Source organism: Somniosus microcephalus, chromosome 24, assembly GCF_052327205.1.
Source record: "Somniosus microcephalus isolate GS21.2 chromosome 24, FLI_Smic_1.0, whole genome shotgun sequence".
Classification (NCBI taxonomy): domain Eukaryota; kingdom Metazoa; phylum Chordata; class Chondrichthyes; order Squaliformes; family Somniosidae; genus Somniosus; species Somniosus microcephalus.
Genome location: NC_141010.1, coordinates 28,127,766 through 28,151,134, shown reverse-complemented (window position 1 = coordinate 28,151,134; position 23,369 = coordinate 28,127,766). Strand labels below are relative to the sequence as shown.

Below are 23,369 nucleotides of genomic sequence, written 5' to 3'. Positions count from 1 at the left end.
ATATTGAGGCACGTCATCTGTATCTGCAATGGTCCCCTCCTGCAAAGCTATGTGGACTCAACAAGCTGACCCATCTGATGTCCAGTCTCAACAGGGCAATTGAACAACAGCGGAACAAAACTGAAGTTGGAGTTTCAGTGGCTGATGTAATGCTTTGATTCCTTTTTCAAAGTGCAAAGCTTGGCAGTTTTAAAATCCCAGACTCCTGGTGAATGGTATTGATTTGAAGTTATAAAGGGTAACCACGCTTGAATCTTGCTTGGATAAATCAAGACCATTTCAGCTACCCAAGCGTCTGTCGAATAGGGAAATGCCCTGGTGTAGCACTCCAGATCACAGCTATTGTTTGTGCTAACACACAACAGAACAGGAGTGTCCCACTTCATCGCATGTGGCCACTTGACCAGTATGAATGGAGAGACCTGGGTTTGAGCTGATCAGTGTTTAAAATGGTGTTCTGGTGGATTTTGTAGATGCTGAAGTGGCATGTGGGTCAGTTACATTGAGCACTTAAGCCAGGGAAATGGCAGCCACACAATTGAGGACTTGCTGGCGGTGCTATTATCTTGCGTACTATGCTAGTTGTGAAATAGTTCGGTCTTGCTGCAATGCAGGGCTCTGGTGTCTGTCATTGAGCTAACAAAGGCTAGAAAAGGAGCAAGGAAAGCTCCTGGTATCAGGAAATGTTCTCCGCTTTGGAGGGGGAGGTGGCTGAAGTAATCCGGCTGGTATGCTGCAGGATACCAGCTGTGAAATATTTCAGGAATGTTGGATAATCCCTGGATGTTTCCGAGAGGTTGGGTTGTGTTCTCTGGCTGATTACAGGCACACGTTGTGATCATTGTACCCATTTAATTTAACTTCGCCTCTGACTTCAGGGAGGAAAGATGTCATACTAAATATAGACCTTTTGTGCTGGAGGCATAATTGTAATTTCCAGTACAAAAAAGACTTGGAATGTAAAAATGTCCTTCAAGTAGAGTACTGAAATTTCATGTCCCAAATTGCAGCATTGGGCAAACTGGGTTGTTTCAGGAATGTCTCCTGATGAAATCATCATTACAAAGTAAAGAACTAGACTTGTCTGTTTTAACTATTAAATAGGGGAAGGCAAATGAATGCTTTGTACTTGGCTTTTGCATCTCCTCTCCTGTCCTGGCACAGCACCCATGGATTTCTACACCATGAACATGCACGTTGGAATTTTCTGGTACAAGTTTCCTTTTTAATTTAAGCTATGTTCTGTTTCACTAATATACAGAAGGTCTGGAATTCCAGGGGACAACCCCAGACAGTGCCCATGGTCTAATGTATGTTGAAACATCTCTAATTTGGCAAGTGATTCATGAATGCCATGAACAACACTGTCTGAGACTGAGCAACCAGATAGGCCTGTGCTGTGTCTGATGACCTGTAATATAATGGAAGTATCGTAAGTAATCATTGGGAAATTCTTGACATTAATAGAAAATAATTAACCCAGACCAGGCTTGGCTGCAGTTGTATTTAATTCTTCAAATAGCTGAATAAGGACGAATACCTTGAATTACCATAGGGTCTAGGTAATTTGGGAGCAATAGATGTTGACTTTGCACCATTTTCCATTGCCTAAATAACAGCCTGGGTGCTTGCAGGTGTGACATTGGGGAATGCAAGGAATTTGTACTAAAGCACTTCTTTGAAGCCATCCATTTGTGTGTTGGTTAAAAAACCAGATGTGTTCTATTTTGCAAAACAAACTGATTCTTTTAGTAAAGTTATTCAAGTGAAAGTGTTGGACTTTGACAGATCTTGCTGTCACTCCCTAATCTTTCGGTTCTGGGTTTGCACTAAAGGCTGAGGTGCTTTCAGTGAATCTGGAAATTGGCTCTGAACTAAGAGCATGAATCTGCTTGCTGTTTTGCTTGTACAACGTGAAGGAGCATATGCTGAACGCAGTTACACGCCGAGCTGATTCATTGGCTTGCAGCATTAGAAAAACCACACTGAATGGGCAGGGTCAAAGTTGACCCACTCCTACCTGCCACTTGCTGGAAAATAATAATTGACTGTTGGTAAACAAAGCTCTTCGACGTGTTCACTTTGACATAGCTTTCAATTGCTGACTGACAGTAAATATAACCAGTAAAAATGGGGAGCTATTGCATATTGTTTTTAAACTAGATTTTCTAAACCAGTTTTTAAGTGTAGAACTGAGTTTCTCTTTAAAACCTTTTTTTTAAACATGGAATGACATAGAACGTACATCACAGAAACAGACCATTCTGCCCAACTTGTCCATGTTGGTGTTTATGCTCCACACGAGCCTCCTCCCACCCTAATTCATCTAACCATATCCAGATAACCTTCTATTCCTTTTTCCCCTCATGTGTTTAGCTTTTTCTTAAATGCAACTATGCTATTTGCCTCAACTGCTCCATGTGGTAGCAAGTTCCAAATTCCAACCACTTTCTGAGTAAAGAAGTTTCTCCTGAATTCCTTATTGGATTTATTAGTGACTGTCGGTCTTATATTTATGGCCCCTAGTTTTGGTCTCTGCCCCTCCCCCAAGTGAAAACAACTTCTCTGACTACCCTTTCATCTTACCCAGTTGGGTTTCATACAGAGCAGGAAGGGATAAGATGGCCTTTCATTTACTAGTTCCCTCAGTAGGGGCTAAAGTGTGATTTGGTAAGTGTTAAACTAATATTACAAATACAGCGCAGTTCAACCGCTGCTGCAGGATTTTTTTTTAGTTTTATTCATTTTACCTCCTCTCCTGAAGGTACTTGAGATACAGTTCCAAAGTCGGCACCAACACGCCAGTACCTTATTCCAAGTAACTATTCCTCGTGTGTGTGTGTATCTAGACCATTAATTGTTTCGACATCCGCATTACAAGTGACTACACTTCATTGCTGGTTAATGCTTTGGGAAGACATGAGGGCGTGAAAGGCACTACTATATATAAATGGAAGTCTTTCCTTTTTTCTATAACATTGCAGCTTGGCCTGATTTGGGTCTTTTTGCTTGATGTCTAGTTGCACACTTTTTGCTGTAGAGATCACTGCACAGCTGCCAAAATGGGGTCAGATCTATTTCAGGCATCCGTGGGCGTGCGGGACATGGCCCGTTTAAAATTGATGCTTTATGCCCCCATTTTCCATGTGGCAAATTGGTGACGAGGAACAATTTCTACCCCCTATATTTTGAGACTACATTTTGTTTGAGAATCCCATTCCTAACTATTTCCTGTAAGGTAATCCCATATTTACAGCTAGAGATTGAAGAATGTCTTATTGACCAATTAATACTATGAGGAAGTAACACAAGCAGCCCACCACTGAATGAACAAGGCAGTGGTTTGTGCTTGTTTTAGAACAAAGAAAAAGTTAACAAGGCCATAAAAAAGCAAACCAAGCCCCAGGGTTTATTTCTGGTGGGATAGAATTGAAAAGTAGAGTAGTTATGCTAAACTTGTATCGAACCTTGGTTAGACCACACTTGGAGTACTGGTCACCATATTATAAAAAGGATAGAGGCACTGCAGAGAGTGCAGAGAAGATTTACAAGGATGATACCAGAAATGCAAGGGTGAACAATCTGGGTCTCTTTTTTTCCTCTTGGAAAAGAGAAGGCTGAGGGGTGACCTAATGGAGGTCTTTAAAATCATGTAAGGTTTTGATAGGGTAGATAGTGAGTGTTTCCACTTGTGGGGAAGAGCAAAACCAGAGGCCATCAATATAAGAAATCAAATAGGGAATTCAGAAGAAACTTCTTTACCCACAGAGTGGTGAGAATGTGGAAGTGACTACCACGGAGTGGTTGAAGCGAATAGTATAGATGCATTTAAGGGGAGGCTAGACAAGCATATGAGGGAGAAGAGAATAGAGGGTTATGCTAATAGAGTTAGATGAGGAAAGACTGGAGAAGGCTCGAGTGGAGCATAAACGCCGGCATGAACTGGTTGGGCCGAATGGCCTGTTTCTGTGCTTTGTATCCTATGTAAATTAATAGGCTTGAATATGGAACCGCCTTGCAATCCTAATTGTGGAGTGAGAATTTAATTTCTCTGACCCCATGCAAGTTAATTGCCCAAAACAATACACGTAGCCTGTCCGTGTTGTGCTTTTAAGGGACATTTATCTTCAAAGAATTTAAGACAACTGTTCCTTTTCCAAATAAAGTGATGTAAATCGCATGAAAATGGATCATCACAGTGCTTGTGTGTGATGTCATCACAAAATGGCCCTTCCCCACCGCAACAAAAAGGTTAGTCAAACACTTTTTTGTGTAGCTGAATTTGGATGTTTCTTCCCTCAGTTGGAATGCTTGCTATTGGAAAGGTGAAATCCTAACCTTTTACTGATTAGCTGCTGCTAGGGCTGGGAATTGTGCACTTTTGTAGTGTAGGAAATTCCTTAGTTGAGGAAGCTGGCAGTATAAAAGTGTCTGCCTATAACCTTTTTATGTTGAGGGGGAAGAGGAGGGAAACCTCTTGTCTCCTTTTTGTAATTAGCTTCATGCGGGGGATTTGAGCTGAACTGCATGTTGTGTGAAAGTGAACTTGGAAAATTGTTAGTTAAAACGAAGAAAACCATTAATCTGTTTAATGTAAAAAAAAATACACACCCACTCAATTTTTCAGAGAATACAGTAAATGCCCTTGCCTTGAAGGGTAACACCACTGTTGACTGCATTGCCCAAAGTGAGTAGAAAAAAGAAGGAAAGATGAGAAAATAAGGTGTAGAAAAAGGGCATGATAGGTCTTTAAGGCTGGGAATTGAAAGTTGCATTGCAAAGCATTTTGCCATTTGGCAAACTAGTTTCATTTACTGTGTGGCTGATCTACACCTAATTCCACATGACTGGACTTGATCACACAGAACAACCTGAAGTCCTCATTTTTTATTTTTATAAAGCAGTTCAGTGTCGTGTCTTTAAGAGGCTAAGTAATGCTTACTGATTATAAACAAACTATTCAGCTGAGTGCTTGCCCATCCTGTAGGAGTTGGAAGTTCAATTACTTTGTAGTATTAAAAGGAACTTCTCGGAATCATTTTCCAACACCATCTTCAGGCAAAACTTGTAAACCATTAAAATGGATTCCTTTCACCCTGTGTATCTGGGTTCCAGTTAAATCCAGAGAAGAAGTTAATGTGTTTTCCATCCCTAATTGGTGGTGGTTGGTCACTTAAAAGTTTGTGGGCACATCATGTTGTGGGTACATGATGTAAGAATGCATTCCAAAATGCAACATTAGAGAGACCAAAAGAATAGAGTAGAATGGGAGGAGGGGGGGGGGGAGGGCGGTTCAGGTGGAAGTGCCGGTTTATCTAGTTTTGCTCATTTGGATTGAGACTTGTTAATTTGGATTCAAAATGTTCTGTGTCTTAACTTCGTTATGACCTCCTTAAACACAGCTCCATATAATTAAATGGGTTTGCAACCTATCTTGCTCCTTCTGATTATAAGTGTTCATTGCTAGCCATTCTGATATTGAGAGCTATGGAACGAGACGTAAAAGATCCCACTATTTCGAAGAAGAGCAGGGGAGTTATCCCCCAGTTGTCCTGGGCCAATATTTCTCCCTCAATCAACATCACTAAAACAGATTATCTGGTCATTATCGCATTGCTGTTTGTGGGACCTTGTTGTGCACAAATTGGCTGCCACGTATCCCACATTACAACAGTGACTCCACTTCAAAAGTACTTCATTGGCTGTAAAGTGCTTTGAGACGTCCGGTGGCCGTGATGGGCGCTATATAAATGCAAGTCATTCTTTTCTATCACCATTTGCAAATTTCTTTGTAGGTGTTGAGCAAAGTATGTGTTCTGGCTGGAAGCAGTGTTGGGCTCCCCAAGTGGAAAGATGGTAACTGTTAGCAGTGTCCTCTCTGCTTTGAAAGAGGAATGGTTTTGTTTACCAAGTATTGCCATTGTTTTCCATTGTTTGGCGCTCTGAGCTCCACTTACTCAGCATGTATGAAACTGCCTGTTTGTACAGCATCAGTTGAAACCATTCCAACAAATGTAACTACATGTTTCTTTATAAAATATGGTAGTTTTAGTATTTAGGCTTTATGCTTGTGAATGAGACCATGATCACTGTGTAATATTGCAGCCAAAGCTCTTTCCCCTTCCCACCCCCCTTAAAAAAAAAAAAAAAAAAAACATGAATGGCATTAGTCTCTCTCGCAATTCCAAGGAAGCTAATCCCTGGTAATACCTGTTTTTAAATTAAAATGTGTACTACTGTGAGAAATTCTGCCACTTTGTCAAGTGTCATTATGGTGATGGCTGTACCTTTAAGCCCAATCATAATGCATTTGGAATTTAAACAACAGAAAACGCTGGAAAAATTCAGCAGGCCAGGCAGCATCGATGGAGAGCGAAACAGAGTTAACGTTTCAGGTCATCAACCTGAAACGTTAACTCTCTCGCTCCACTGATGCTGCCCTGGCCTGCTGAGTTTTTCCAGCGTTTTCTGTTGTTATTTCGGATTTCCAGCATCTGCAGTATTTTGCTATGGAATTTAAACAAGTCAGCTAAAACCAGAAATCTTGTTCCCAAGCCTATCCAATACAATATATTGCAAGTCTTGTCAGTTGCAAGTTTGAGAAGTATAATTCAAGCTTAAACTATGCTGTGTGATTGGTTCAGTTTATATTTGTCTGACCATTCCTTTTTTGAATTTGAGACATTGGATATTCAAAATCCAGAATGTCCTGGCAACGCTCTTCTGGACATAAAGGAGAAAATCGAGCATGTATGGATTGAGCAGTTAGAGAAGCTCATGTTAAGGATGTTTGCAAATCTTCAGAAGACAAGTTGAAATAACCGAAGGAAAAGAGAAATAATATATGTATAAGTTATTTACAAAGATTTAACTTTGTCTTAGAGTTGCAATCTTATTTTGTCTACTGAGTTGGATATATAACTCTTCAATTATGTGTGTAATAAATTCACTGTAGTCGCAGGTCATATCAGATTTTTGTTCAAACACCTGAAGAGAGAATTTATGGAGGCATTCGATAATCTCCATACCTACAAACGATGACCAAACTGTTTACCCAGATACACATCCAAGAACTTAAACAGACCTTGAAGCAAGGACACATTCCTGAAACTATGGTGATTTTGGGACCAAACACTAGAAGTTAAACTGCAATCAATCGATTTGGGAAATGCTGGCATTCTAGATTGGATTTGCAGTCTGTATAAGTGTAACAGCCATAGAATTTTCATAACTTAAGCACTTGCATAAAAATTAAATCTAAATAGGGTTATGTCTGTATATTTGCTCTGTATAGAGATTATGTATTGTGGGGTTTCACGGTGTAAGATGGGCTATTTGCCTATTTTTTAAATATTCATTCTTCAGAAAGAAAGTCTTGCATTTATATAGCACCTTTCACGACCACCAGACGTCTCAAAGCACTTTACTTGGAGTGTAGTTGTAATGTGGGAAACGCGGTAGCATGCTCCCACAAACAGCAATGTGGTAATGACCAGATCTGTTTTAGTGATGTTGGTTGAGGGATAAATATTGGCCAGGACACCGGGGATATCTCCCCTGCTCTTCTAAATAGTGCCATGGGATCTTTTACCTGAGAGCAGACGGTACCTCCGACAGATTTATGTGCTCGAGTCTCTGGAGTGGGACTTGAACCCACAACCTTCTGACTCAGGCGAGTGTGCTACCCACTGAGCCACAGCTGACAGAGTAAACACTACTCGCTATTTTTAAATGTTTGCAATTCATCTTTGATCATGAAGCTCGCTCCTGTAACTGTAGGGGGTTTTGGTTTGGGGTTTGTGTCTGGCCAATCAGTCGTGTCTGAGCTGCTCCAGCCCCGTGCAGTTCGAATCGCTTCCCCTTTTTGGTTCTGACCACCGGACTTATTTACAAGTAGCGATATAGACAAATGAGACCAGTGGTTCAGTGCAAAGAAAACCAATGTTTATTAAAAATAGAGAAACAATTACTATACAGAGAAAAATCACTATGGATGCAACACAATTACACTTAACGGGGGAGGAGAAACGGACACATCGAGGGAAAAATGACTAAAATGACACTTTAGCAATTCCCCTTAACTCCCACCCTTTGCACCTATCTAGATTGTCTTGTAATGGGCCAGAAAATTGATGCTCACCAGTCTAGGATGTTGAAACGCCTGCTCCATGCCCTGTTGCCTGACGATTGTTTTAGGTTTTCACCGCCCCAAAGCAGAGATACCCCAGTAATTCAAACGTAACTGTGGGTATCCTACTTCCCAGAGAGAGAGAGACTAACTAGTTATACCCTTCCCGAGCCCTTATCTCCCACCAGATCATTCTTTTGTCTGATCTGGACGTATTGAAAATCATACAAAGGGTACTGATCTGGGCCCATCAACCTGGATGGCCGATAATCGGTTTTAAACACCTCATCAGTGTTCCCCTTTGTCCAACTGGTTTCGTGATGGGACCATTCCAGACTGAATGCCCTGTTGATCATTTATAAACAGTGATGTTTTCTAAACGAAGGCCTGAATGCAGCTCAACTTGTCCCACTACATTTTGAATAGGCCTTGCCTGCTCTTGATTGTGCAAACAACCTTGATTTTTAATCAGAGGCCCGAATGCTACTGGGTTTGCTTCTCATGCATAAATGCAGAAGGTCTGTCTGCATTTGAGTTTCTGGAAAGTTCCTTCTCACAGTCATCAGAATACAAGCTGTCAGTCCAAACTGAAACATACAGGCTTTGGCCATGAGGCTGACCGCAGCCATCTTGTTGAGCCCTGGATTTTAAACTCTGTCCAACCAGGGCTTCTTTAATAAACCAAAAGTCAATCTTCGGGGGTGGGGGAAGACATGAAATTTGCAAATCCTTTCATAACAGATCTGTGAAATTAATACTTCCGAAAATGATGTATAACTCTCTCCCTTGCCATTGTATCTGTCTGAGTGTCTTGCACACTAGTTTTTATTAGAATGTTGTAATGTGATAGTTTTGAATGGTGAACTGCAGTAATTCCATAGTATACAAGATAAGCACAGCCAGACACGGAGTTAGTTTTTAAAAGCGTTGTGGTTCATCTCTCTCAAAAAATCAAAGTAAGAGGAGTAAGTACAACCAGCAGAAAACCAGGTGATCCAATCCCTCCATTGTTTGCTAAACTACCATTCATAAATGAACAAGTCCCGCAAACTTGACAAATTAAATCTTTCAAATAATTTCTTCACCCTAGCTGCCATTTTTCTTCACTCAGTTCAGTGTCTACAGCAAGATAAACGCACAAATTGGTCTTTAAATGCTAGAAATGCCTGCAAGAGGGTTTCCTCCACACGTCTGTTTGGGGCTTGAGTTGGAATTTTTTTTACCTGTCTTCAGTGCTGCAGATGTAAAGATCTCATTGGAATTGTTTCAGCTTGTTCCTATGAAACTGCGTTACCTGATCCCCGAGTCCACTGACAACCTATATCACATGATCAGGTAGTAAAAGATGGAGAGGATACGGGGTTGGCACTCGGCTCAGGTTTGCTGCAAGCACTCCGGATCAACCCGAGATGGTGGGTGGGGGGGGGGGGGTGCTGGAATTGTTGGCACAGGTGCCGTGTTTGTGAAGAAGGCTGAAGACTGGCTTCAATCTTCCCAATGTTTAACTAACTGGAAGAAATTCTGGCTCATTGAGACTGGATATCAGCTGAGCAGTCTGATAACACTGAGGCATTGGGAGGGGTTGATAGAGGTGGTGGAGAGATAGTGTTGGGTGTCAGCAATGTGCCTGTGGATGATGTCACCAAGGGCTGCTTTGGAGGAAGAGGAGGAGGTGGTTAAGGATAAATCCTTGTGGGATTCTGAGGGTAATGGTGCAGAGGTGGGAAGAGAAGCCATTGCTGGAGATGCCCCCGATATGATTTGATGGGCAAGTTTGGAACCAAACAAATGCAGTCCCACGGAGTTAGACAATGGAGGCAAAGCATTGGAGGGGGGTGGCGTAGTCAACTGTCTGAAAGGCTGCAAAAAGGTAGAGCAGGACAAAGAGAGTGCTCACCATGGTCACAGTCACAAAGGATGTCATTCATGACTTTGAATAGGGCCCATTTCACTGCTGAAGCAGGGTTGGCAATCTGGAGAGATTCAAAGAGTTGTGGGAAAGATGGGCTCTAATTTGGGAGGCACCAACACATTGAAAGATGGGTGGTAAAGCCCCTGCCGCAAATTGAGTGTTCGCTCGATGCATCATGGAAATTTGTAGTTTTCACTTTGGTCCTATGCAACTAAGTACTTCAGGCAAAAAGTTTTAAATAATAACTGAGGTATGAGCAGTGGTGGGGGGGGGGGGGGGAAACAGCAGAAATAAAAGGATTTTGTTTTTTGTCAACACCTTTATACTGTTTGAACCATTAAATAAACATCAAGCCAGTGGTATTTGGGATACATGTTTTTGCCATTGAGATTGAAGTTTCTGTAAGAGAGGGAAGTTTAAAGTACTTTAGATCTGGTCCACAGTAAATGACAACTTGTTCAGATGCTGGTGGTTGGAGGTGTAATTGAGAAGTGGGAGATGGATGGACAAGTGCTAACCTACCTCCAAGAATTACAGATCCAACATAAGTTTTGTAAGGTCATAGATAATCATATATTACAAATCTATCCGAGGCCTGTATCTTTCAGTATTGATGTGTAATTTTCTTAACTGCATCAGTAAATTTTCTGTGTTAAAGGAGTTGGCAAACTGCATATTACATTTAGGATGTAGCAAGACTGTGGTGAGCAACACTGGTCTTGTAGTTTTCATTAACTATTTTTCCATCAAAGTTAAATTTTCTACTTGTATAAAGTCAAATATGGTAGTGTCTCCTAACAAAAACTAGCCACCAAATCTATGCCTTCAAACAGACTTAACACTTAATTCCCAGCGCCGTACTGCACTTACTAATTACTTCAAACTATTACAGTAGCAACCACATCACAAGTCAATCATAGCACCGATAATCTAAAACACATATATAAATCACTGAGCAAAAGCTTAAACTTTTTCTTGTACTTCTCAGCAATGACTGCTTTTTAGCAGGGCTTTTATGGCTTTCAACTTGTCAAGTATTTGCTAATGATATGAGCAATTCTATTTCTTTCAAAAGGAACACTTGCCACAGAAATGAGTCTTGTGACGTCTGCTTCAATCACATCACCTGTGACTGACTCTGCCACGACATCATCAAGCTCCACTACATCAGAGGGACCTCCGGCAACTGAACTACCATTCACTTCAAAACAAATTCTGGCGAATGGAAGCACTAGCTCAACGTCCAGTTCTGGCCCTGAGGGGGCTTCGGTGTCATCCACTCATTTGGTGTCCAATACAAGCCTTTCAACAAGCATCCCACCGACCTCGATGTCCAGTGAAGCACCCTCTTCAACGGAGCAGAATGTGAGCACAACTGAAATGCAGACCTCTCTCTCAAATGTAACCGCTGTTAGCACAAGCTCCCCAGTTAAAAAGACAGATACAACAGCAAGTGCTCCAACGACTCGAATGGTAGCCACAGTCGAGATGCCAACAAGTACTACAGCTAATGTCACCCAAACTTTAACACTCAAGCACACAACCATCGCTGCCACACCTAATAATAATGCATCAACTAGCATACCAACTACAAGTGGAGATACGAATATTCCTGTGTCAACAGCAGTTTCCACAAATGAGACATCTACGGTGGTTACACCTATCATTACACTAACCAGCACATCTGCAACCACTGAAGCCAGCACAAATGTTACAATGCTGGTAAATGTTACAATGACAACAGCTGATACGATGCCAAAGACTAATACGACGCCGGTGACTGTTACAATGTCAACGACTGATATGCCAACGAACGGTACAACTGAGATGATGTCTCTGAGTACAGAAGTTTCCAATTCTAGTTGGTCCACAGCACAGCGTCCAAAGACCTCAACAACACGGCCTGCAGGTAAGGTGCAAGCATTTTTGCTTCTGTTGACTTTGCTCAGTGTCGTAAATGGCTTTGTTCCATTTTGCTGGAAAGTTGGCTCGTTAATTTGTAGTAAGTATTTAACTACACTTCATTTGGGTTACCAATATTTGTGCGATCCAAGTAGCCATTCTGTAAGAATGGAAAGAATAGCCGTGTTGAGGGCCCAAGTATCTACCAAATAACTATAGGTAAGATGGACTAAAGCTTTTCCATGGCCATAGCTGATTATTGATCTAACTTCCTCCTGCCAGGTGTTGGTGCTCTCAAAGTTAAGCATTTATTATACCTTGACCTTGAATCTTGTCAGCCATAATGACCTTAATTTCTACTGTGTATAGTAAACATCTTGAGTTGTAGTGAAAACTTTACTGACAACTGTTGTGAGCAATCAACATGTGTGCCAGTTGAAACCTGAATGTAGAGCCTTTTGGAATAAGAAAAGTCACAAGTATTCCAGTATGATGGGAAGGGGTGAATGGCAGACAATATTTTATTTTGAGAAAGAAAAGGAAGGAAAGTAGTTAAAAAAAATTAATGTTACCTTGTAATCCATGCCCTGTGAATATTAAGAAAATCAGAAGTCAATATGTGAATGAAGGAGGCCTTGCTGGCATTTTTTAAATTTTCCATTAGTGCCTGTGATAGTTACTGTTGTGAAATGGTTCCTATTGTATAAACAGGCATCTGATTTATTTACAAATTTGAATACATCAGTTTTCCATCTTGTTTAGTAAAGCTATTTGATTTTATGCTACAGGGTGGTTTCTTTCACCATTGGGTACATTAGAACTGCTATAACTAAATTCTTCATACAGAATGATCAATATGGGGAATAAACTGCTGGATAGAATAGTGGATGCAAAATCCTGAAACCATTTAAGAAACAATTGGAATGCTACAATGGGGAAGCATTGGGATCTCGCTAGATAACATGTGCACCATGCAAGTACCAGACAATGACCATCTCCAACAAAAGAAAGTCTAACCACCTCCCCTTGACATTCAGTGGCATTGCCATTGTTGAATCCCTCACCAACATCCTGGGGGTCACCATTGACCAGAAACTTAACTGGACCAGCCACACACATACTGTGGTTACAGAGGCTGGTTATTCTGCTGCAAATGACTTGCATCCTGACTCCCCAAAGCCTTTCCACCATATACAAGGCACAAATCAGGAGTGTGATGGAATACTCTCCACTTGACCTGAAGAAGCTTGACACCATCCAGGACAAAGCAGCCCACTTGATTGGCACTCCATCCACCACCTTAGACATTCACTCCTTCCACCACCGGCATATTGTGGCTGCAGTGTGTACCATCTACAAGATGCACTGCAGCAACTCGCCAAGGCTTCTTCGACAGCACCCCCCAAACTTGCGACCTCTACCACCTAGAAGGACAAGGGCAGCAGGTGCATGGAAATGCCACCACCTCCAAGTCACACACCATCCTGACTTGGAAATATTTTGCAGTTTCTTCTTCATTGCTCGGTCAGGGACCTGGAACTCCCTCCCTAACAGCACTGTGGGAGTACCGGTTCAAGAAGGCGGCTCACCACCACCTTCAAGGGCAATAAATGCTGACCTTGCCAGCAACACCCACATCCCGTGAATGAAAAAAAAAATAATGAAGATGGGCTGAATGGCTGCCTTCACCTAATTATCTTGTGGTCTTGAAGCTTCTGCTTTCCCAGGTTATTCTCCTATGCACTTAATTACATGGCCTGCATTGTGTGTATGTGTAGATTTTCCTCAACGGTTCTTTCTAGCTTATACACTAAGTAGTTGGCCAGGTAAAAATCTTTCTTGCAAAGTACTAATGAAAAAAAGCCATGTGTTTGAGGCCTATAAGTGTGTGGCCAGAGAGTTGGCCCAGGTCTCCGGATAAAAGCCTCGTGTAGGTTCAAGCTTTTTTGATTCAGGCTTCAGCCAGTTCAGAATACAGAAGATAAATGAGTGGTTTAAAATTTTGCATGGGAATCAGATTCTCCTCCTCGTATAATCAGCAGTGAAGGGCCTGAGCTGGAGTTGGTGTAATGGTTGTCAGACTGTCCCGTCATCTTGCAGTGGTCACAGTCCAGATTTTTTAAATTTCTGAGACCATGACAGCTGCAATTTAAATGATTGCTGAAGCTTGAGAGCAAGATTACTTGCAGCACTTGTTCTCCATTTTGTGATCAGCTCTGTAACTACAGTTGACAGTGGGTTGCTCGAGGCTTGGGTAAATTTCAGTCCCATTGTTAAAATCCACTGAAGATTATGAACTGCCCTATAATTACGTTTGATCAATCCTGTAATAAAAGGTTGTAAGCTGTTATTTTTCTTCTAATCCAAAGCTTTTGATTATTTGTGTTCAGTAAGTTTCAAAACCTCGTGTAGCTGTGACTTTGTTGTCTTGTACATTTATTCTGCGAATAATACATGTTGACATTCCTATTTTATTTTGGCTTCCAGATCACTGTGCAAATGCAATCTGTCCTCCAGGCAGTAAATGTGTGAATCTTTTTCTGTCGTATGCCTGTCTATGTCCCTCTGGGCTCAATAACCAAGGAAATAGCTGCGTGACAGGTAGAAACAAATTCTTAACGCTACAGTTTTGATGTATACACCAAACACTTGGCACATATAGGCGACCTTTTATATTGCTTAATACCCAAGTCCGTGGCACCAGCTCCTGACCCGCTGGGGTCTCGCAGTCGAAAGGAAACTTGCCAGGTTTCGCTAATGCTGGTGACCCAGAAGACTCTAATATAAAAACAGCTTAAGATTTCACCTTGTTGGGAGAAGATGTAATGTTGCATTTATATTGTGGAGCTGCTTTCTCAAGTTGTTGTGCAGTAACTGGCTGCCATGCTCATTGCTGTCCTGCTTGTATCATGGATGCATTTATAAAAAAAAAAATACAAATGTTCCCTTCATATTGCAGGACAGCTACTACTTAGTTATTCTGCAATTTATGGTGGATATTGAATCACCAATGCTAACTGAGAAACAATTTCACATGCCCTCCTATTGAAGCCACAAACTGTCCTCTATACAGGCCAGCAAGAGCAAAAGTGCTTCACTGAGCTGTATATGACGGTGGCTCCTTCAAGCCACTTCGTATTTTTGCGTGTGTCCCCGTCCTTCCTCGACCATTGCAGACTGGTTAAAGGGGGGGAAACACTGGAGAAACTTTTGCCTCCTCCACCCTCCATCTCTTTTCCCCCCCCCCCCCCCCCCCCCCCCCACCAACTTTGACCAGGAGAAGAGTAACTAGTGCCAAGAGAAAGTGGATTAAAGAAGGGAAATGGGTTTCCAAATACACTTTTAAACTTCACAATCTGGTACACACTTTCTTTCATGTGTATTTAATATTTTCTTCTATCCACTCGTCAAACTGAAGTGTTAAGTTTACCACTTTTGGAGAAATGCTGTCTTTCTCCAATCTTAACTGCATTGAAATTAATGCTGGAAATTAAATTGTCACCTTTTTAATACTTTCAACATTAATTTGGCTCAGTAATAGAACTCTTGCCTTTTTGAGTCAGAAGTTGGGCGTTCAAAGCCCACTACAAACTTGAGTGCATAATTGTGTAGGGTGACGCTTCAGTGCAATACTTACTTTCAAATTTGATCTTTACCCCTACCTGAATAGGGCCTGTCTCCCTGTTCTCATTTCAAGAGTAGCAAAATGCTGGTGTGCTGCCCAACTTTCATCCCTCAACTAAGACCCCCAAAATAGATTGACTGCTGCGTTTGCCTTCATTTCAAAAGTAAATAATTGGCTGTAAAGTGATTTGGGATAACCTGAGCGCATGAAAGGTGCGATATAAATGCAAGTTTCAAAAAAAATTAAATAAATACTTGTGCTAGTTAGGGTTTTCCATTTTTACCATAGAAATGTTTTGTGTAATGCACTGTCTCGCAGTAACAAACTTGCATTTCCACAATTTACCATTTTGTCCATTCCTTTGAGGGCCTGTAGCAGATGTCCTTCCCTTGTGCAATCATTTTCACTGGCTGTGCGGAATTAGTTTTTGTTGCATATAATGACCATGTATTTTTAACTCTCCGTATCTATTTGTAGAACGTTTTCCTGCTCTATTCTGTTTGTGACTTTTTTTTTGGATTATCTTGGCTGGCAAACTGAAAATGACAATAACAGGAATTCACAGCCCATAACCTATCTTTTTCCTCATGGATTCAAATCAGAGGACAGGAAGGCAATTTGTTTGCCTGTAGTTTTCATTGGTTCTATTGAATCCTTGTAAGAATTGATTGTTCAGGCGAGATGGTCAATATGCCAATGTATTATTTCCATCTCTCTCTCTCTCTCTCTCTCTAGTGAGAAGCTTCCCGGGAGTCTTGCACTTAACAAATGTCACTTTTATGGATGGCATGGATGAAATAAACTCAAAGGTATTCTTTGACACTGCAAACGAAATTGAGAAAGAGGTAAGTTACCATCCAACAAGCTTAACTCGGGTTTATTCATGTATAGTCAACAACAATAACTTGTATTTACATAACCCCTATAAAACGTCCCAAGGCACGTCACAGGAGTATTATAAGATAGGATTTGACACCGAGCCACATAAGGAGAAATTAGGGCAGGTAAAAGCTTGGTCAAAGAGAGAGGTTTTAAGAAGCGTCTTAAAGGAGAGGCGGAGAGGTTTAGGCAGGGAATTCCAGAGCTTGGTGCCTAGGCAACAGAAGGCACGGCCACCAATGGTTGAGCAATTATAAATCAGGGATGCTCAATAGGGCAGAATTAGAGGAGCACAGATATCTCGGGGGCGTAGGGGGGGGTTGTGGGGCTGGAGGAGATTAGAGATCACGGAGGGATTTGAAATCAAGGTGTTGCTTAACCGGGAGCCAATGTAGGTCAGCGAGCACAAGGTTGATGGGTGACCAGGACTTGGTGCAAGTTAGGACACTGGCAACTGAGTTTAGTCATAGTTAATATATCTGTTGCCTGCTCCACACAGCAATTCCAGTTAAAATTGGCTCATGTCCATGGACAGCTCCCTGGTAATTTGGTTGTGGATAGTTTTACCCTCATGAGAAGTAACTTCAAAGTTTAGTCAAGTTAGGATCTTCTACAGTTGTGGAAGAACCCCAAACTCTTCAGACTGATCACTGTCCTCCAGCGTGAGTTGTAGGGCTACTTGTAGCTCACTTATTGTGTTTTGATTTGAAAATTTCTGAAACATGCCCAAAAGTACTGTCTAGATAGGGAATCGTGAAAGCAAGTAAATCACATCTGGCATTGTCTTCAAATGCTGCTGCTTGCTAACCTATCCTAGGCTAGTTAAACTCCATTAAGAGAACATCCTGCTGGATTTGTCATTGACCTACTGCCCAATAGTGCAAGTGTATAGTAAAGTGGTGGAACCTTTGTTGTCATGACTGAATTGAATGGGGGGGGGGGAGAGAAATTGGAGAACTGGCACCTGGAATCTGCACTTTAAAAAAAAAGTGCTGTTTTCTGCAATTTGCTTCCAAAAAGCTGAGAAATGTACATTACCATGATATTTTCTTTGAGCAGTAGGGTGTCTGTCCTACAGTGTTCAATTTCACTTTGATTTAATTGCTTTCCCCCCGAGGTATTTTTATTTTGATCTATTTACCTGACCATACATAACTTGATTGTTTCTCCTGTAATTGTGCATGTGTTCTCTCGCCTTCACCCCCCACCGTGGCCACTAAATTTAACAATATGCAGCATTGTAACATCAAAGCTGCTTGGCTTTTGAGCAAATACCTGTGAAAACTATTTTATTTGGGTGTGAAAATGCTACTGCAGACAGTCAGTTAAAGATGGAGAAGCTGAGGTGATTCCTAAAACTTTTTGTTTTCTCCCCTATTGTAATTAGGTGAAGGGTTTTTTCAAAAACGACCGTTTCTACTACAGATCTGTTGTTCAGAAGCTTGAGTAAGTATCCACTTTTAATCTACAACTTCAAAATGCTGGGTAACTCTGAATGTGCTAAATCCTGTCTTCAGCTTGAAAATGCTTGCAGGCCTATTTAGTTGGACCAATAATGGTGAGACTGGGTGACCCCAGGGTCGCCAAACGAGAAGCCGCACGACAAGTGGCCCTTTTAGGACACCATTAATATAAGAAACGTATGGTCCAATCAAACTGAAAGAAGCTCAACATGAGCAAATAAAGTCCCAACAAAAGCAAAGGGAGCTGTCCCAACTAAATCAAAATGTTGCTAAGTGTCCACCCTATATACACTGCGGTGCCTACTGATCATGAAAGTGGAGGCTGGGCATTGAGAGCCTTGGAAGTTTGTAGTACAGCACAAACTAGTACTGGTTCCCTCTGTGTTTATGGCTTCTTTCATTTCCATTGTTTAGGTTATTCACTTCAAGTTCTTGTCATCTGTTCCCTTTTTTAAAGGCAAACAGCTATTTTCCTTAAATGGTTCTACAAAATGTTACAAATAACGTGGCTTTTAACTGGTTCTGCTCCAATGTTTTAATAATGTAAAACTGAGAAGACATTGTTCAACAATGAACAGGTTCAGTAGGTTGAAGTCCTGTTTTTGAGTGGCTGCATGCTGTGAAGCTACGCACATGACTAGAATGCAATAGTGGGACATGCTACCTTAAAACAACTGGGGGAAATATTGGCCTTTAAGTAATTATAAATTTGAATGAGGTCTGTGCTCGGCTGCAGTACACAGTCCAGGAGTGTTTCAATTATATTGTTGGCCTGGGTGTGACTTGTGTACAGTTCGACATGTTCGTACAAATTAACTGAGTTTGACCCAGTTATTTCAGTCAGTGCCTAATTTTGCATAGGTTTGCAGGGTGTTTATCTTGTCTCTCAACATGAAGGACTCCACCCTGATGCACACAGTTACATCATGCCTGTGGCCTGCCAAGTGGCATTTTGGGGCACAGCTTGTTGCAGGTGCTTAAGTTGAATCTGTGGAGAATTCAGCAATGAGTACTGAAGTTTAAACAGCTCACCTCATTTTGTAGATGAAAGAATATTACTCTTGACATTATATGCAGGTGGTAATCAAAACTATTTGTGCAAAATGTCAAACTACCAGTTCCTTTGTGCATTAGGAGGGATCAGAAATCCAGGCTTTTAAAACGGTGCCTTTCCTTTCTACTTTTTTCAAATTTTGTACGCTAACATGATGGAATGAACTATTAAGCTACAGGCGAGCCGTCAACCGTCCATTTTTTCAGCTGAATAGTCCACCTGTTTTGAGTTGCCTTTTAATTTTAATGTAAAGTGGACAGCAAAGTCTGGTTTTCAGTGGATTTTTTTTCACCTTTTTTGATATTGTGGGATTGGCAGTAAAATCTAAGTTGGACCACAACTCCAAAAGCATCGTGGCCTCAAAATGGTCACCTGCAAAGAAATTTGGAGCTGGGCTCAGGAGTTGAGTGAAATATGTGGAGCTGCAGAATGAGTGACTTTCGAGATTGTTAATGGCTTACAATGCTGCTTCGGGGAGAATGAAGGTAAAACTGGCCAAAACCAGGAATGTGTTCACTCGTGCAAGAAGATCCAGAATATATGGCCAGTGTAGTTTGGCTCCGAGTCTGGAGCTGGGGCCTGGTCCTCAAAAGGCACGGGAATTCACCCAAGTTCCAATCATTAGTGTCAGAGCTGGGACAGACCCGAGAGGCTTCATCGTCATAAATATAAAACAGACAATGCCTGCAAATAAATATGATGAGGGAAGAAAACTAATAATAAATACAAGGGCCTAGAAATTCACTATGGCCCCGCCAGCTGGCTAGCGCCCAAAAGTTAGCGTTGGGCGGGAAGCCTATAGCGATCGCCAGATATTCATTGTTAGCGCCCCAATTCGGAAGCGGGCGCTATACCAGGGTGTGCCCGTCTCCGCTTGGTGCGCTGACACTGAATATCACCGCTCTTGGTGCCGCTGCGCCAGGCGCTGCGCAGCGGCAGGTTGCGGTACTGCAGGCCTCCTCCTCTTAAGGGGGAGCTGCCTGCAACGGGGAGATCGCCGCTGGATAGTGCCGGCAAATGAGCCCGGCACCACGGAGAAGTGCCGGGCTCGCGGAAAGCAGCCGGCAATGCCGCGGGGGGGGGGGGGGTGGGGGAGGCCGGCGAAGGAGGTGCGGGCAGGCTGCCGCCGCAAAAGCGGCCGGCCGCACCTTCCGCTTTAAAGCGCCCCACTAAGGCAGCAGGATGGCCCCGTTTTCTGGTCGCTGTTTGCGGCCGCTTCGGAGGAGGCGGCCGCAACTAAATATGGGGATCGGCGCGGTTTCGGGGTGGAACCGGGGCACTGCGCACACCGATGACGTCATCGGTGCCGGCGCAGCGCTAACGGCTACCGCCGCCAATGCCGCGGCGCTGAATATCTGCGCAAACTCATTTTTGGCGCAAACTCACCCTTTAGGCGTTAACTGGGTGCAAAGCTGGCAGCGCCTTAATGAATTTCTAGGCCAAGATGTAATGCAATGTAAATACAAACTGATGGGAGTCAGATATGCCAGCAAATTCTAAATGGAGGAAATAAACTCCAAATATATTTACTGCAACTGGCAACCAAGGGACTGCTTCCAATCTGGAAAACTGGGTACAGTGTAAGTTGCTGATCCCAGATCCATTGGATCTAAACACAGAACTAGTAAAAGGGCAGGTGCTAGAAAATTATGGGAGCGAATGAGTATTGAAATGTTTACTCTGTCTCGCACGCATTGCTCTCGCTTGCTGTCTTTCTTCTCGTTTCCTCCTAACCCAAAGAACACAGTTTAATGTTTAGGTCACACAATAATTGAAATAATTTGCCTTGATATAAATCCTAAGCCTAATTTTGGGCTTGACAAAAGTTGTATGCAAGTCTTGGGCCAAAGGTTGTATTCAAGTGGGGGAAAACTTGGCTCTGTTATTCCCACCTTCCCTTCTGTACCTCTGGCATGCTTTCCAAGCTTCTCTCTTGCTGACCCTTGCAGTGACTTCAGATCAAATCTTGCCTTTGCATTCAGATTATGAATATCTACAGTTGTCCAGAAGGGCTCCAAGTAAGTATCATTCTGAATTAAAATTAACATCTGTCCGAGCTGCAGTATGTACAGGGTTTGCAATGGGAATATCTTGAAATTATGATCTGTAAATTTTGAAAACCTCTGGTTGAAGTTGTAAGCAGAATTGACTTAATTAGCAAGCTGAAGCCTTAATCTGTGGCCCAGTAGATGCTAGAAGCAATGAGTTGACTGTGTAAATGAACCTTTTGTATGCTATTACACTTATTCTCATTTGCTTTACTTTCTTTTCAGAAATGGGAGTGTTAATGCCTTTATAGACAACATTTTTGCACTTTCTTCTAATGCAACAGAGGAATCTGTCATCGCAAGTATCAAAAGTGGCATCAAAGATTGTGTATCCTGTAAACTAGTAACAAATTTGGACGGTTATCGTGGTAAGTGAGTGTTCTATGGTGCCTTGAGTTGAAGTCTAATAATCCAGCAGTATGCATTCCATCACCTGTGAAATTACCTAGACAATTGAAAGAGCTGATCTATATGGTTTGTCTTCATGATCAAAGAGCATCTACTCATGGGCATTAGGGGCATATTTTGGCAACCAATTTTGTATTCTAAAGTGGAAGTAGACTGTTCTTTCTTCCCCGCCCCTGCCCCTCCACATGCACATTTTCCAAGGGCTGGAAAGAAAGATTGTGCCCACTGTTCCAATTTCTCACCACTTTCTTTCCCCTCAGTTGGTCAACAAGGCTTTAAATTGTCTTTGCAATATTCATTGCCATCAGCTATGTCTGCACTACTCCATTGAAGTTGTCAGCCATGCTTCTCAATAATGTTTGGAAAAATGGTTCCTGATCTTGACAATGGCTGCAGCTGCCTGCTTTGCCTCAAACTGGTCGCATTACCCGAGTTAAATTGCATTCCTGCCGTTACTTGCATACAAAGTAAAAGCTGGAAGTCTTGTAAAATGTTCTTGTTTTTTTATATTCTGCCACGGAAAATTGATTTCAGCTTTTTAACAAAAAAGCTGCAATTTTTCATTGACCGTGTCCATGAGTTCTGCCGCAGTTTGAGGACTGCATACCCTTTTGTAAGTTTTCGACATCAGTTACTGGAACAGCTTTGTTGCAGCTGTTTTGTGGTGTCTAATTTGTGAACTGCAAAGTAGAAGGAAATAAATATAAATGACAGTAAAACATTTTGGAATATTTACAAAGCCAACTGCATTTGTAATGCAACAACAACTACTTGCATTTGTATAGTGTCTTTACCGTAGTAAAATGTCCCAAGGCGCTTCACTGGAGTGTTACCAAACAAAATGTGACACCGAGCCACATAAGGAGAAATTAGGGCAGGTGACCAAAAGCTTGGTCAAAGAGGTAGGTTTTAAGGAGCGTCTTAAAGGAGGAAAGAGAGGTAGTGAGCTGGAGAGGTTTAGGGAGGGAATTCCAGAGCTTGGGACCTAAGCAGCTGAAAGCGCGGCCGCCAATGGTAGAGCAATTGAAATCGGGGATGCGCAAGAGACCAGAATTGGAGGCGCGCGACGATCTCTAAGGGTTATAGGCAATGTTCCCCGAGTTCCCGCACAGCTGGCTCACTGGCTTTTAAGTTGGTGGGTGGGGGGGGGGGGGGCGCGAGGGGGAGAAACACACGTGCATGGTATTTTGAATGGGCCGTGCACCCAAAAAATAACATTGGGCTGGAGGAGGTTACTGAGATCGGGAGGGGCTGGAGGAGGTTACAGAGATCGGGAGGGGCGAGGCCATGGAGGGATTTGAAAACGAGGATGAGAATTTTAAAATTGAGGCATTGCTGGAACGAGAGCCCAACATAGGTCAGCGAGCACGGGACGGATGGGTGAACGGGACTTGGTGTGAGTTACGATACGGGTGGCAGAGTTTTGGATGCGCTCAGGTTTATGGAGGGTGGAAGAAGGGAGGTCGGCCACTTGTTTCATTCTTTGCTCTGTACCTTAGTTTGGAAAAGTTTGAATTTTGTTGAGCGGGAAACTAGGAACTGCAGACCAAGAGACTTTCTATGACGATAGCAAAATACTGCAGATGTTGGAAATCCGAAATAACAACAGAAAATGCTGGAAAAACTCAGCAGGTCAGGCAACATCCGTGGAGAGAAATTTGAGTTGACGTTTCGGGTTTGACCCTTCTTCAAAACTGGAGAGAAAAGGAACTAGATCGAAGGCAGGGCTGCGATCGGACAAAAGAATAAAAGAACCAAAAGAAGTAAAAGAGATTAGAAGCTAGACGAGATGGTAATAGGCTGGGATTAGGTGTAAAGTGTACTGGCAGGGCAAAAGATAGCTGCCAGGTGTGAGAGAGAAACAAAAGGAAAGGGGGGGGGGAGGAAAGGAGTGGAAAAATATATATCTTTTGCCCTGCCAGTACACTTTACACCTAATCCCAGCCTATT

General features: G+C 42.3%; 1 protein-coding gene across 1 annotated transcript in view; it reads left to right on the top strand.

Moving 5' to 3' along the window:
* The window catches only part of LOC147101155 (protein HEG-like), a 79,827-nt gene that overhangs the window by 32,606 nt on the left and 23,852 nt on the right, over positions 1 to 23,369 (top strand). Inside the window, exons 2-6 of the mRNA XM_085966370.1 lie at positions 11,116 to 11,949; positions 14,430 to 14,543; positions 16,303 to 16,412; positions 17,834 to 17,892; positions 21,237 to 21,379. Of these exons, the coding sequence (XP_085822496.1) occupies positions 11,116 to 11,949; positions 14,430 to 14,543; positions 16,303 to 16,412; positions 17,834 to 17,892; positions 21,237 to 21,379 (1,260 nt within the window). The remainder of the gene's footprint in view (positions 1 to 11,115; positions 11,950 to 14,429; positions 14,544 to 16,302; positions 16,413 to 17,833; positions 17,893 to 21,236; positions 21,380 to 23,369) is intronic.